The sequence below is a fragment of the Macaca mulatta genome, chromosome 2 (genome assembly GCF_049350105.2).
Source record: "Macaca mulatta isolate MMU2019108-1 chromosome 2, T2T-MMU8v2.0, whole genome shotgun sequence".
In the NCBI taxonomy this organism is placed as follows: Eukaryota; Metazoa; Chordata; class Mammalia; order Primates; family Cercopithecidae; genus Macaca; species Macaca mulatta.
The window spans coordinates 108,159,119-108,173,967 of record NC_133407.1 but is presented as its reverse complement, the minus strand read 5'-3'; the positions used below and the strand labels follow the sequence as shown (position 1 = coordinate 108,173,967).

Genomic DNA, 14,849 nt, shown 5'->3' with positions numbered 1-14,849 from the left:
ATGGCACCCATTTAAAGTCTTCTTCACTGGCAATACTCCTTGACTCAGTGATTGGCTTTCTGTGTGGTAAGCAACCAAACCTAGGCTGAACTCCTGGTGTTTCAGGAACATTTGCATGTCTCTGATTCCAAAGAGGTATTGGTGCCACTATATTCCCTCTTTGGGGAGCTACTTATGTCCATTTTCCACCAGCCGTGTTTCTATCCTTCTCATGAAGGATAAATTGCAGTGGTAAAATACTTTGTCATCAGTTGCAAATATTTTCCCCCTGTCTGTTGTTAGAATTTTTGTTTTTAATATTGTATAATCTTCCCTTATGGGTTCTAACCTTTATATCAAGATATTTTCAAAGAGTCACATAATCTCAAGATTTTTTTATGTATTTGTGTTTTTCTTCTCCTGAAAAAAAAAATATTTATTTTTTTAGACAGAGTCTTGCTCTGTTGCCCAGATGTAGTGCAGCGGCGTGATCTCATCTAACTGTAACCTCCACCTCCCAGGTTCAAGTGATTTTCAGGCCTCAGCCTCCTGGGTAGTTGGGATTACAGGTGTACACCACCACACCTGGCTAATTTTTCTAATTTTTTGTATTTTTAGTAGAGATGGGGTTTTATCATGCTGGGCAGGCTGGTCTTGAGCTCCTGGCCTCAAGTGATCCACCTGCCTTGGCCTCCCAAAGTACTGGGATTACAGGTGTGAGTCACCGTGCCCATCCCTCCTTTTGTTTTTTTAGAGATGGGGGCTCTTGCAACATTACCCACGCTGGACTTGAACTACTGGACTCAAGCAATCCTCCCACGTCAGCCTCCTGAGTAGCTGGGACTACAGGCGTGTGTTATCATGCTTGGCTTGTATTTTTATTTTCTAGTACTTCTATGATGTCATTTGTACAGAACTCTAATCCATGTAAGAATTGTTTTGGCTTTCATATCTTTACAAATTGGTCAGACAATTTTCCCAACACATATATTGACTAAACCCACTCTTTCTTCCCTGTTGAGAAATACTTCCTTTACCATTACACTAAATTCCTTCATATTCACTGCTGTCTATTTGTGGATGTTCAAAGTTTTGCAATGATCTCTCTATCATTAGTCCAACACTGGATATGGTTACCATTTATTAGCTTCCAAATCTCTCTGCATTATTGTTTTTCTAAGTTTTGTTGGTAAATCTTGTGTATTTTTTTCAAAGGAACTTTAAAATCATCAGTTTTTTATATTGGGATTTGAGGCCAGGCATGGTGGCTCACACCTGTAATCCTAGCACTTTGGGAAGCTGAGACAGGGGAGGATCACTTGGGTTTAGGAGTTTGAAATCAGTGTGGGCATCATAGTGAAACTTCGTCTCTACAAAAAAATACCAAAAATTATCCAAGCATGGTGGTGCACATGTAGTCCTAGCTACTTGGGAGGCTGAGGTGGCAGGATCACTCAAGCCCAGGAGTTCAAGGCTGCAGTGAGTCATGATCACATCACTAATAAATTGAAATTTGAAGTGGAATTACAAAATAAATAAATTGGAATTTGAAGTGGAATTACATAAATTTCTGTTTTTAAAACGACAGGGTCTTCCTGTCCAAGCCTCCCTTTAGATCCTTTTATTGAAGTCTCTTTTCATGTTGCTGGGAAACTTTTATGTTCTTAACAATTGTCAAATAGTCTCCCTAAGATTTTGATATGCTATATTATTTCTTTTTTTGAGACGGAGTCTCGCTTTGTCGCCCAGGCTGGAGTGCAGTGCTGCGATCTCGGCTCACTGCAAGCTCCGCCGCCCGGGTTCACGCCATTCTCCTGCCTCAGCCTCCCGAGTAGCTAGGACTACAGGTGCCCACCACCACGCCCGGCTAATGTTTTGTGTTTTTAGTAGAGATGGGGTTTCACTGTGGTCTCGATCTCCTGACCTCGTGATCTGCCCGCCTCGGCCTCCCAAAGTGCTGGGATTACAGGCGTGAGCCACCGTGCCCGACCTATATTATTTCTGTGAAAGAGAATTTTTAAAAGCTCCTGTTATGTTTTTAAACTGGTTATTTAATATAATATATAGTATTATAACATATTATATATTATAATAATCTACAATAAAGCTATTTATTATTATTATTTTTTGAGACAGAGTATCGCTCTGTCACCCTAGCTGGAGTGCAGTGGTGCGATCTCGGCTCACTGCAACCTCTGCCTCCTGGGTTCAAGCGATTCTCCTACCTCAGCTTCCTGAGTAGCTGGGACTACAGGCACATGCCACCACGCCCAGCTAATTTTTTTTTTTTTTTTTTTGTATTTTTAGTAGAGACGGGGTTTCACCGTGTTAACCAGGATGGTCTCGATCTCCTGACCTTGTGATCCACCTGCCTCGGCCTCCCAAAGTGCTGAGATTACAGGCGTGAGCCACGGTGCCCAGGCCCCAATAAAGCTATTCTTTCTTTAATATTCAATTTGTTTTAACATCCCTTAGGGAAATTTTATGTCCTTAACAGTTGTTACAAATTCTCTCCTAAGGTTTTAATACTTTTGGTTGTTTTTGTGAATGGAATTTTTTAGTTCCACTATATTGTTAAATGGTTATTAATGGCATAGAGTAAATATTATTTTGAAGACTAATTTATAACTGATTACTAAACTCAATATTCTAATAGATATTCAGACAGTATTTTGGAGTTTCCATGTAGACACTCATGACCATCTGCAAATAACAGTCACTGTCTCTCAGTTTTTATAATATTTGTATCCCACTTAGTATTTCCATTTTACTGCATTAGCTAAATACTCATATTGTTGAAAAACAGTGATATATGAACAATTTGAATATATTGAACAATTCACAAAACATAGCCATAAAACTAAATTTTAGCTAATAAAGACTGAAGATAAGTACAAAGGGAATGTGAATTAGCTGTGTATAGGGTCAATTCCACTTGAATCTAAAATGTATGAATCTAAAATGTGATATTTAAATCTAAATATAATATTCATAGTCACATTTTATTTTTAAGAAGAAAAAAGAGAGAAAGCGAGGAAGGAAGGAAAAGCTTTTAGGTAAAACGGTATGAGTTTTCATTATTTATCTACTCCCACTCAAACAGCTAGATTTCCCTTTTTACTTTGTCAATAGTCAGTACAAAACTGAATTTTTAGCCCATCATCTTATACTTTGTAGGGGACTCTAGGTTGTGGCTTCTGTGTACTAACTTTTCAATTGGCTTGCTAAAACTATTTCCAGCTAACACATACTGAGCAGTTACAAGGAGCCAGACACAGTTCTAAGCACTTTCCATATATTACCTCAGTTCATCTTTACAACACCTTATGCCAGGGGCCCCCAGCGCCCAGGCCAAAGACTGGTACCAGTCTGTGGCTTGTTAGGAACCGGGCTGCACAGCAGGAGGAAAGCGAGCACAGCTTCATCTGTATTTACAGCTGTTCCCCATTGCTCGCATTATTGCCTGAGCTCCATCTCCTGTCAAATCAGTGGCAGCATCAGATTCTCACAGAAGCATTAACTCTATTGCAAACTGCGTGCCAGGGATCTTGGTTGGGCACTCCTTTTGAGAATCTAATGCCTGCTGATCTGTCACTATTTCCCATCACCCCTGGATAGGACCATCTAGTTGCAGGAAAACAAGCTCAGGGCTCCCACTGATTCTACATTACAGTGAGTTGTATAATTATTTTATTATATATTACAATGTAAAAATAATAATAGAAATAAAGTACACAGTAAATGTAATGTGCTTGAATCATCCAGAAACCAGCCCCCCTCACCCTCCTGGTCTAAGGAAAAATTGTCTTCCACTAAACTGGTCCCTGGTGCCAAAAAGGCTGAGGACCACTGCCTAACGCAGTAGGAAGTACTGTTATCTCTACAGATATGGCAAATGAAGTACAGGGAGAAATTTAACTTCCCCAAGGTCACACAGTTAGAATTCTAACTCCATAGCCTGTGCTCTTAATAACTTGTTACTGTTCTACCCTTACTTTCCTTTTATTCTAATTTTAGTTGTCTACTTTAATCTTTTTTTTTTTTTTTTTTTGAGATGGAGTCTTGATCTGTTGCCCAGGCTAGAATGCAGTGGCATGATCGCAGCTCACTGCAACCTCTGCCTCCTGAGTTCAAACCATTTTCCTGCCTCGGCCTCCTGAATAGCTGTGATTACATGCACGCACCACCACACCCAGCCAATTTTGGTATTTTTGGTAGGGATGGGGTTTCACCATGTTGGCCAGGCTGGTCTGGCACTCCTGACCTCAAGTGATCCACCTGCCTTGGTCTCCCAAAATGCTGGGATTACAGGTGTGAGCCACCGCACCCGGCCTATTTTAATCTTATATCTTATGTACGTTAGCAGCTTCAAATCCTTTCTGCGATGTAGCAAGATATAAATACAAATTACTGGGAATAGCCATCTTGGATATCTATCCCCACAGGTCCTTAAAATTCAAAACTGGTATGTATAAATGCATCTCATTAACTTTCCGTGGGCCTCTATTCTTTCCATCTGAAATGTGCACAGAACCATTCAGTCCTAGGCTAGAAAGCTTGGTGCCCACTCTGACTACTTCTTCCCTTCATGATACATATCCGACTGGACACCAACAACTGTTACCTGTAGCTCTGAAACACTTCCCAACTCTATCTCACCCCCTATCCCCACTAGCATTTCTTGGCTCAGACCTCATGACCCTCTGCCTGGGTTCAATGTCTATGCAGTTTTGGTTTCCTAAAAGATACAGCTGATGTTCCTCAAGACACTTCACTACACAGGCTCAGTCTGCCTCCACTTCACTGCCAGGACCTCGTGTTGGCCACCCTGACTGCTTGCTGTGCTTGGGACACTCCACACACATTCACACTACCAAGCTTCCCTCTCTGGCAAAGTTTTGTATAAATACTCTCTCTTCTGAGTAGGTCTTTAGAATTTCCCCTGGCAGAATTACTCCCCTCCCTCCCTTTTCTGTGCCCCCAGGTTATTACATCATATTACACATATCTCTTAAGTTAGAATGCAGCTTTGATGTAAGTAACAGTGTTTTTCAATCATCTTTCCATTCCCAAATGCCAGGTCGCGTACAGGTTGTATAGTAGGTAGATTCAATATTTGTTGAATTTGTTTCATGGGTAGCATAGGTTAGCCAAAACCCCTTTATTTCTAAAGCAAATACAGAACAGTTTATACAATAGGTTATCATCTGTGTGGAAAAAAAGTAAGGCTAAAAGTATATAGGATTGCTTAAAATATCTCTTGAAAGTTAAGAAACTGATAACGTGGGGGTAGCTGAGAAATAGGAAGGGCTGGGAGAAAATCCATATTGCTCCTAGCTTATATACAAATTTTTAAAAAGATAAGTTTACATCATCATCAACAAAAAAACTTCCTTTAGCTGTAAGTTACAAATTAACCTGTACTGCTTAATTTTTAAAAAGATAAATTTACATCAACAAAAACAAAAGTAAAACTTAACCTTAGCTAAAATGCAAAAGACAACCCTGAGATCAGCCTATTTAAACAGCCCTTTTCTGCTGTCTGCTACTACCACTGCATCCAATTAAATGTGGTTTCCACTCTGTTCCCCTCACAGGGGTCAGTTATAGGAAGTTAACTCTAGGAAGTGGCGTCAGCAAAAATGACGGAAAATAGATCAGCAAGATAAAATATAATAATTTTGATGAACTTATTATACATGACTACTTGTATCATTATACATTATACAATAATACATTAGTAGTATATAAATACTATCTCCCCAGAGGAGACAGCATATGTATAAGATTGCCAGAGTGGGAAGCTTGGCAGCGTGAACGTGTGTGGAGTGTCTCAGGCACAGCAAGCAGTCAGGGTGGCAGCATGAGGTGCAGGCAGTGAGGTAGAGGTAGAGTGAGCCTGTGTAGTGAAGTGCCTTGAGGAACATCAGCTGTATAAGGATTATTTCTTTAAAAATCCTGTATTCATTCATTAATAACTTCCACACACAAATACACATTGTCAGGCCTCTGAGCCCAAGCCAAGCCAACGCAAGTATACGCCCAGATGTGACTTGCACGTATAGAACCAGATGGCCTGAAGTAACTGAAGAATCACAAAAGAAGTGAAAATGCCCTCACCTGCCTTAACTGATGACATTCCACCACAAAAGAAGTGAAAATGGCTGGTCCTTGCCTTAAGTGATGACATTACCTTGTGAAATTCCTTTTCCTGGCTCATCCTGGCTCAAAAAGCTCCCCCACTGAGCACCTTGTGACCCCCACTCCTGCCCGCGAGAGAATAAATCCTCTTTGACTATAATTTTCCTTTACCTACCCAAATCCTATAAAATGGCCCCACCCTTATCTCCTTTGACTGACTCTCTTTTCGGACTCAGCCCGCCTGCACCCAGGTGATGAAAAAGCTGTATTGCTCACACAAAGCCTGTTTGGTGGTCTCTTCACACGGAAGCGCATGACACACATATTGACAAGTAATAAAGCAAACAAGCTGTGATGCGTTAATACCTACCTCTATGTCCTCAGAAAGTATTCTCAGCCTAAGGGTTTCTTTCAGATCCAGAATATCCACTTCCTGCTTCTTGATCAACACTCTGCTCTCTTCTCTGTCAACCAAAGCAGAGTTGTATTTGCACTGTAGAAAAGAAAGTCATGCTATAAGAGCTGTTTTATTACCTGTTTGTTTCTAGATTAAAATAACAAGAATGAGTCTGGGTTCCAAGGTGATGACAAGATTAACACAAGGTAATTCAATAAATACTTGCTGACTGAAGGAATAGAAGAATAAGTGCATCAATAGTGAAGAGAAATGGAAAAGTCCTCTAAGTATCAGTGAAAAAAACATCGGGTTTGTCATCTACTGCCTTCAGAAATAAACATGGAGTGCAGCAAGCTCCCTGTAGAGCAGAGGAGTGAGGAGGAGTGACAAAAGACATCGCCTTGACCCAGAGGAGAAAAGCATCAACACTGAACTCAGATACATGCTGACAAAATAAGTAATTAACTTTAGGAAATGATATTATATCCAATATTGGGGAAACAAACTCACTTTCTAAATTATTAATGTCTCTGAACTTAACTACAATGTGCTACTGTGTTACTTTTTCCTCAAAGTCACTAAAGAACACCACACTTGCCTTAACTGGCATGGCCAGCAACCAGCCTGTTTCTTATCCAGTTTATACTGGCAATTCCCAAACAGTGCACAGAGAACACTGTCCCAGATCAGTGAAACCTGAGAAACACTGCAGCCTACATTGTCTCCCGGAGATACACACTACACACTTCCGTAATAATGACTCTGCGAATCCTACAAACACACAAACCTGTTGAGCTTTATTTAACTAGAATTTCTAAACTTATTTGACCACAGAATCTTTTTTTCTGGTGGAGCATCTGTTAATCTCTTGAAAAGTCTGTGATGTGTCTCATGCTCAAATTTAACATCTTGTTGGTGACCGAACTTACATTTATGTCCTTCAGTTCTTCTTTCAGGGTGTCTATAGTTTCTGTTTTCTCACAGACTGATGTTCTTAGCTCCTGGATCTGGTTCATGAGGTCAGCTACAACTTTCTGATGAGGACAGAAATAATATCTTCATACCCAATGATATTAAGGAGAAGAAAAGTTTTAATTGGTAAATCACTTACCTTTCCTAATGGCAATGTAAGTCAATTTTATTTTAGTAAAAGATCATATGTCACATTAGTATCAATTTATATATATGCATATATATATATACACACACACACACATATATATATTTTTTTCTTTTGAGACGGAGTCTCGCTGTGTCAGCCAGGCTAGAGTGCAGTGGCGCGATCTTGGCTCACTGCAAGCTCCGCCTCCCAGGTTCACACCATTCTCCTGCCTCAGCCTCCCAACTAGCTGGGATTACAGGCGCCTGCCACCACACCCGGCTAATTTTTTGTATTTTTAGTAGAGACGGGGTTTCACCATGTTAGCCAGCATGGTCTCGATCTTCTGACCTCGTGATCCGCCCACCTCAGCCTCCCAAAGTGCTGGGATTACAGGCATGAGCCACTGCGCCTGGCATCAATTTATATTTTAATGGCTTTATAATTTTTTTTTTTTGAGACAGAGTTTCGCTCTTGTTGCCCAGGCTGGAGCGCAATGGTGCGATCTTGGCTCACTGCAACTTTCGTCTCCCAGGTTCAAGCAATTCTCCTGCCTCAGCCTCCCGAGTAGCTAAGATTATAGGCATGTGCCACCACACCTGGATAATTTTGTATTTTTAGTACAGACGGGGTCAGGCTGGTCTTGAACTCCTGACCTCAAGTGATCCTCCTGCCTTGGCCTCCCAAAGTGCTGGAATTACAGGCGTGAGCCACTGTGCCCAGTCTATAATATTTCATTTAATCATTTGTTTTGGTGTTATGAATGTATGTGAGCTAGACATAGAAGAATTTTATACCTAATTTTAAACTTGGACATATATACTATTTTTATTATTCTAGTTAAAATCAACACCAGGGATTTGAAAATTTGTATCATGGGACTTAGAGTCAACAAGAAAGGGTCACACTAATATCAGCATCCTAGTAAAAAGGGTAGGATGCGTTTTAGAAACATTGCCATCCAAAATGACAGTAGTTTGTACTTGAAGTTACATGGAAAATTAACTTAAGTGGAAGACCTCATTCTCTAGCAACCTTGGAAGATGAGCAAGGCCTAACTGCATACAGAAATATTCATACTATCTATTGGTTACCCTGGAGGTGCAAGAAGAGGTAGGAGAACAAAATGTTAAACTAGCATTTATAAGAAAATGCACAGAAAGATGTAGCTTCAAACTCTACCAACCTTATCAGAATCTCTAGACTTTTCCAGGGAACTGATCACTTTTTCAGTAGCAAGCAAGCTGTCTTCTAGTTTCTGTACTTTTGCCATCTATGGTGAAAAAGAAATATTTTTAGAATAATTAAATCACAAAGTTAACCATATACACAGATAAACAAGTTGAAAGCAGCTTCTCACATTATAGAGTCTACACTAGGAGTAATACTTGAAAATGATAAATCGGGTTGAAAGGCAGTGATTTTGTGCTGTCTACCAGGAGACTACCAACAAATTATTATTGCAACCCTCTGGGAGTTAGAAAAACAAGAGTTGAAAAACAATAGGCTGGGTACGGTGGCTCATGCCTGTAATCCCAGAACTTTGGGAGGCGAAGGTTGGTGGATCACTTGAGCTCAGGAGTTTGACCCTGGGCAACTCCTGAGTGGTGGTGCACGCCCATAGTCCCAGCTATTCGAGAGGCTGAGGTGGGAAAATCACCTGAGCTTGGGAAGTCAAGGCTACAGTGAGCCATCACTGTGCCACAGAACTGCAGCCTGGGTGATAAGAGTGAGACACTGTCTTAAAAAAAGAAGAAAAAAAAATAATAGTAGTAATAGAACCAGCCCCAAATTCCATCTCTTTCTTACTAATTTCCAACATCTGCAAGCTGAAATCATTTTTATAATAAGCCTCTTTAGGGATCAGGAATAAAAGTTATAAACTGCAAATTCTAGAGTTAGAGTAATAGGAAATTTACCTGCTGCTCACACTTGGCCATCTCTTTCTGTTTCTCCTGACGTACAGCCTCAAGAACTTTTAAGATTTCTCTGGAAGAGAAGAATTATCTTTTACCCCTGACTTCATTCAATGAAAACAGGAACTGAATCTGTTAGTACAGAAGAGATTAAGTGCAAATGAACTTTGTTAGGCACACACTTGGTGTCAGGCATTACCTTCCAGTGGGGATCAGAAATTTGAACCCATTTCTTCAACAATTATTCAATGAGAACCCATTTTTGTGCCATGACTGTTTTTCCTCAGTGTTTAGTACTCCTAAATATAACATATATCATAGAGTATTTGTTTATTACCTGTCTCCCTGTGCTAGAAGTTAAAATCCATGAGGACAGGGATGTTTTGTTCACTGTTTCACCTCTAAATGTTCTGGCATTCGCCAGATCAGTGCCTGGCTTGTTGGATATCAGTAAATGTTTGAATAAATGAGTAAATGTCAATTGCTTGTCTCTCAACTGGATGTATGCTCTACGTTCACCACTGTATACCAGGGCCTAGAAGAAAATCGACCTCATAGGAAGAGCTCCACAAGTACCTACTGAATAAACAAATTCTTCTCATTAGAGTGACTCTGAGCCTAGTGATTGAGGAGATTCACTGAGATTACCAAGGACAGAAACTTAGAAAGAGGGAAGAAATATGGCAGCATTCCTGTTAGGGGACATTCCTGGTAGAAAAAGATTTGTAGACACAGAAATAAAAATCTGTCTCCTCCTTCCAATAATAAAAGGAATAGTTAGAAGTAATCTTATTATATATTTGCTGTGATTTATTTACAGAAGGTCCTGAGTTCTGATTACCACCAATTCCTATTCATTTAAAAGTACTATAGCTAGTTGTTAAATGTTTTGAAAAATTAAGTTTCTCCACATAGCCATTTATACAAAAGAACCTGCTGTTCCTTTTGGAATGCTTTTAAAAAATAACTCCTTACAGGGTATTGGCAATAAAAAAAAAACAAGATTAAGAATGTGGTATTAATATTCTAGTATGCTAGTAGAAAAGATCAAAGCACTCACTTAGAACTGTTTTCTTTATCTTCTTCAAACTGTAATGATAATTTGTTATTGCGTTCTTTTTCTGCCTCAAGAAGCTCCATCAAATTCTAAAAGACAACATTAGATTTTAAGTAACTGTTACTAGTAATGCGCAGTCAACAAACATGTCAAGTACCTTCTATGTGGCAGGCACTGTGGGCAAGTATAGCAAGGAAGGAGGAAAGGACAGTCACAGATGCAGGACAAATTCACCAACCAATTCCCTTCTTAACATACGTTCAGATCAGATTTCAGAGTTTCATTTTCTTTTTTGCAGTTTTGGAGGTTTCTTGAAAGTTGGTCAATTTCAAATTTCATTACTTCCTGTAAGTTGTCATAGGAATCCTGTAGGCAGGCTTTGCTCTCAAGCAGCTTTTCATTTTCTAACCTTATAAGGAAAATATTTTAAAAATGGTAAATAAACATTTAATGTATTTCTATTAATCAGGTCATCTGCACTTCAATTTATCCCATCTACAGCCCATTCCCAACTCACATAAGCCTCAAGTGATATGAGGCTCCTTATGGACCTGTGTGGAATGTCCATGATGCACAAACATGTGAGATACACTGGACCACAGAGTAGTTTGGTAGGAACAGAAAAGACAAGTAGAAGCATTAGCTTGCAGGCATCACTTCCTGATTCTCTCCCCATGGCTTCAACCAGACATGCTTAATTGATTAGCAATTTATAGTGATTAGACTCATTTAGGGGTTTCCAGACCTAACCCTCACGTAAGCCAGGCACTGGCTGTTAATTTCCAAGTTTTATTGATAGCTCAGCTCCAACTATTCATACATCCTCTCAGCTCTAGGAACATCAAGATGACAATGTGACTTTGATTTGAGCAAGAGAGAAAATGTCTTTGGCAGATAATTACTGCTTTTTTTTGGTTTTCATCCTCTTATTTCCCTCCTAAGCTGTAGCACCTCCAAGAATCCAGAACTCAGCCAAGAACTACCACACAATCAATCTGACCTCTGGATCATTCAAAACAGATGTCCTAGCTTATGTACAGAAGGTTATATTATAATGAAATGTCTGGAATATTATATATTATATATGGAATATCTGCTATACTAACTCAAAGCAGAGCAGAAGCAGCAAATTATAAAGTGGTATAGATCAGTTGCTAAAGATAGACATATGGGCAACAGATGGTAGGGAAGGGGAACATATTTACGCATTTATGGCACAAACTATACAGATATAGATATATAAAGTAGACAAAATAATTCAAGAAATACATAGCAGTGTCGTGCTGTTTCATTCAGAGGCCTTAACAACCATTGAAGGCCACAGTGGAATACAAGCAGCCCAGTAAATGATGTTCTTAAACTGGAGACACTGAGAAGGTTAAATTGTGTTCAGTGTATTTAAAAAGCTAGGAAGAGGCTGGGCACAGTGGCTCATGCCTCTAATCCCAGCACTTTGGGAAGCTGAGGTGGGTGGATCGCTTGAGCTCAGGGGTTTGAACACCGCCTGGGCAACATGGCGAAACTCTGTCTCTACAAAAAATACAAAAAGCAGCTGGGTGCACTGGCATGTGCCTGTGGTCCCAGCTATGTGGGGAGCTGAGGCGGGAGGAAAGCTTGAGCCTGGGATATTGAGGCTGCAGTAAGCCATGTTTATGCCACTGCACTCCTGCCTGGGTGACAAAGTGAGATACTGTCTCAAAAACAAACAAACAAACCTAGGACGTATTTAATGATGAAAACAGAATTTAAGTACATACCAAAATATAGTGGATTCTTAACATTTTTTGATATAGTTCAACTCTGACATATAAACATTAGGAAATTAAGATCCCATGAGATTAGTGACTTCAAAAAATATTACACAAAATAGTTTGAGGTGAGGCCAAGATCATTAGATCCAGTGATTCAGAAGTTAAAACAAATGCTAAGTGTAAGAGAAGGCAACAGTGCACCTGTGATAACTTATCGATAAATTACCTATTTTGTTTAACTAATTTGAGTTGGGTTATACCACTTGCACTTCAAGTACATTACCGGCCAATCAGAGAGCTAGATAAGTGGACTTGGTGCTGGGGAAATGGGACAGGGTGGTGGAGGCTGTGCTGACCCAGACAGCACATTCCGTCTCTAAATAGAAAGGAGTGAGTTTTGTAGCAACTGATGGCTGCCATGCAGGGATGTGGGCCTAGGGGTAACAAATTGTATGATTTCACTACAGAATGCTGAAATATAGATTTTTATAAGAAAACACTCAACTTTTAAAATGCTATGTTCATTTATTTTTCTTTAGCCACTGGGCAGGCCTAAGAAAAATGTATGTGAATTAGGCAAGATGGCCAAATAGGAACAGCTGTAGTCTGCAGCGTCCAGTGGGATCGACACAGAAGACAGGTGGTTTCTGCATTTCCAACTGAGGTATCTGGTTCATCTCACTGGGACTGGTTGGACAGTGGGTGCAGACCATGGAGGGTGAGCTAAAGCAGAGCAGGTGTCGCCTCACCCGGGAAGCGCAAGGGGTTGGGGAATTTCCCTTTCCTAGACAAGGGAAGCCGTGACAGACTGTACCTGGAAAAATGGGACACTCTCTCCCTAATACTGCGCTTTTCCAATGGTCTTATCAAATGGCACACCAGGAGATTATATCTCGCACCTAGCTTGATGGGTCCAACGCCCATGGAGCCTCGCTCACTGCTAGCACAGCAGTCTGAGATTGACCTGCGAGGCAGGAGCCGGGCAGGGAGAGGGCCATCAGCCATTGCTGAGGCTTGAGTAGGTAAACAAAGCGGCCTGGAAGCTGGAACTGGGTGGAGCCCACCACAGCTCAGCAAGGCTAGCTGCCTCTATAGGTTCCACCTCTGGGGGCAGGGCACAGTTGAGCAAAAGGCAGCAGAAACTTCTGCAGACTTAAACGTCCCTGTCTGACAGCTCTGAAGAGAGCAGTGGTTCTCCCAACATGGTGTATGAGCTCTGAGAACGGACAGACTGCCTCCTCAAGTGGGTTCCTGACCCCTGTGTGGCCTAACTGGGAGACACCTCCCAGTAGGGGCCGACTGACACCTCATACAGGCGGGTGCCCCTCTGGGATGAAGCTTCCAGAGGAAGGATCAGGCAGCAATATTTGCTGTTCTGCAGCCTCCATTGGTGATACCCAGGCAAACAGGGTCTGGAGTGGACCTCCAGCAAATGCCAACAGACCTGCAGCTGAGGGACCTGACAAACAGAAAGGAACAGCACCAACATCAACAAAAAGGGCATCCACACCAAACCCTCATCTGCAGGTCACCAACATCAAAGATTAAAGGTAGATAAAACCACAAAGATGGGGAGAAACCACAGCAGAAAAGCTGAAAATTCTAAAAACCAGAGCACTTCTTCTCCAAAGGATTGCAGCTCCTCACCAGCAACAGAACAAAGCTGGACAGAGAATGACTTTGACGAGTTGACAGAAGTAGGCTTCAGAAGGTCAGTAATAACAAACTTCTCCGAGCTAAAGGAACATGTTTGAACCCATTGCAAGGAAGTTAAAAACCTTGAAAAAAGATTAGACAAATGGCTAACTAGAATAAACAGTGCAGAGAAGACCTTAAATGAACTGATGGAGCTGAAAACCATGGCACGAGAATTTCGTGACGCCTGCACAAGCTTCAGTAGTGGATTCGATCAAGAGGAAGAAAGGGTATCAGGGATTGAAGATCAAATTAATGAAATAAAGTGAGAAGAGAAGTTTAGAGAAAACAGAGTAAAAAGAAATGAACAAAGCCTCCAAGAAACATGGGACTATGTGAAAAGACCAAATCTACGTTTGATTGGTGTACCTGAAAGTGACAGGGAGAATGGAACCAAGTTGGAAAACACTTTTCAGGATATTATCCAGGAGAACTTCCCCAACCTTGCAAGGCAGGCCAACATTCAAATTCAGGAAATACAGAGAACACCACAAAGATACTCCTCAAGAAGAGTAACCTCAAGACACATAATTGTCAGATTCACCAAGGTTGAAGTAAAGGAAAAAAATGTTAAGAGCAGCCAGAGAGAAAGGTCGGGTTACCCACAAAGGGAAGCCCATCAGACTAACAGCGGATCTCTTGGCAAAAACTCTACAAGCCAGAATAGTGTGGGGGGCAATATTCAACATTCTTAAAGAAAAGAATTTTCAATTCTTAAAGAAAAGAATTTTCATATCCAGCCAAACTAAGCTTCATAAGTGAAGGTGAAATAAAATCCTTTACAGACAAGCAAATGCTGAGAGATTTTGTCACC

At 40.7% G+C, this 14,849-nt stretch overlaps 1 protein-coding gene across 2 annotated transcripts in view; it reads right to left on the bottom strand.

Moving 5' to 3' along the window:
* KIF15 (kinesin family member 15) overlaps positions 1–14,849 on the bottom strand; it is a 97,793-nt gene that overhangs the window by 16,649 nt on the left and 66,295 nt on the right. For both annotated transcript variants that reach the window (XM_001114881.5, XM_077992276.1), the window contains exons 21-26: positions 10,848–10,998; positions 10,593–10,678; positions 9,536–9,605; positions 8,803–8,889; positions 7,447–7,551; positions 6,491–6,613 (exon numbers count right to left, since the gene is read on the bottom strand). In XM_001114881.5, the coding sequence (XP_001114881.3) occupies positions 6,491–6,613; positions 7,447–7,551; positions 8,803–8,889; positions 9,536–9,605; positions 10,593–10,678; positions 10,848–10,998 (622 nt within the window). The remainder of the gene's footprint in view (positions 1–6,490; positions 6,614–7,446; positions 7,552–8,802; positions 8,890–9,535; positions 9,606–10,592; positions 10,679–10,847; positions 10,999–14,849) is intronic.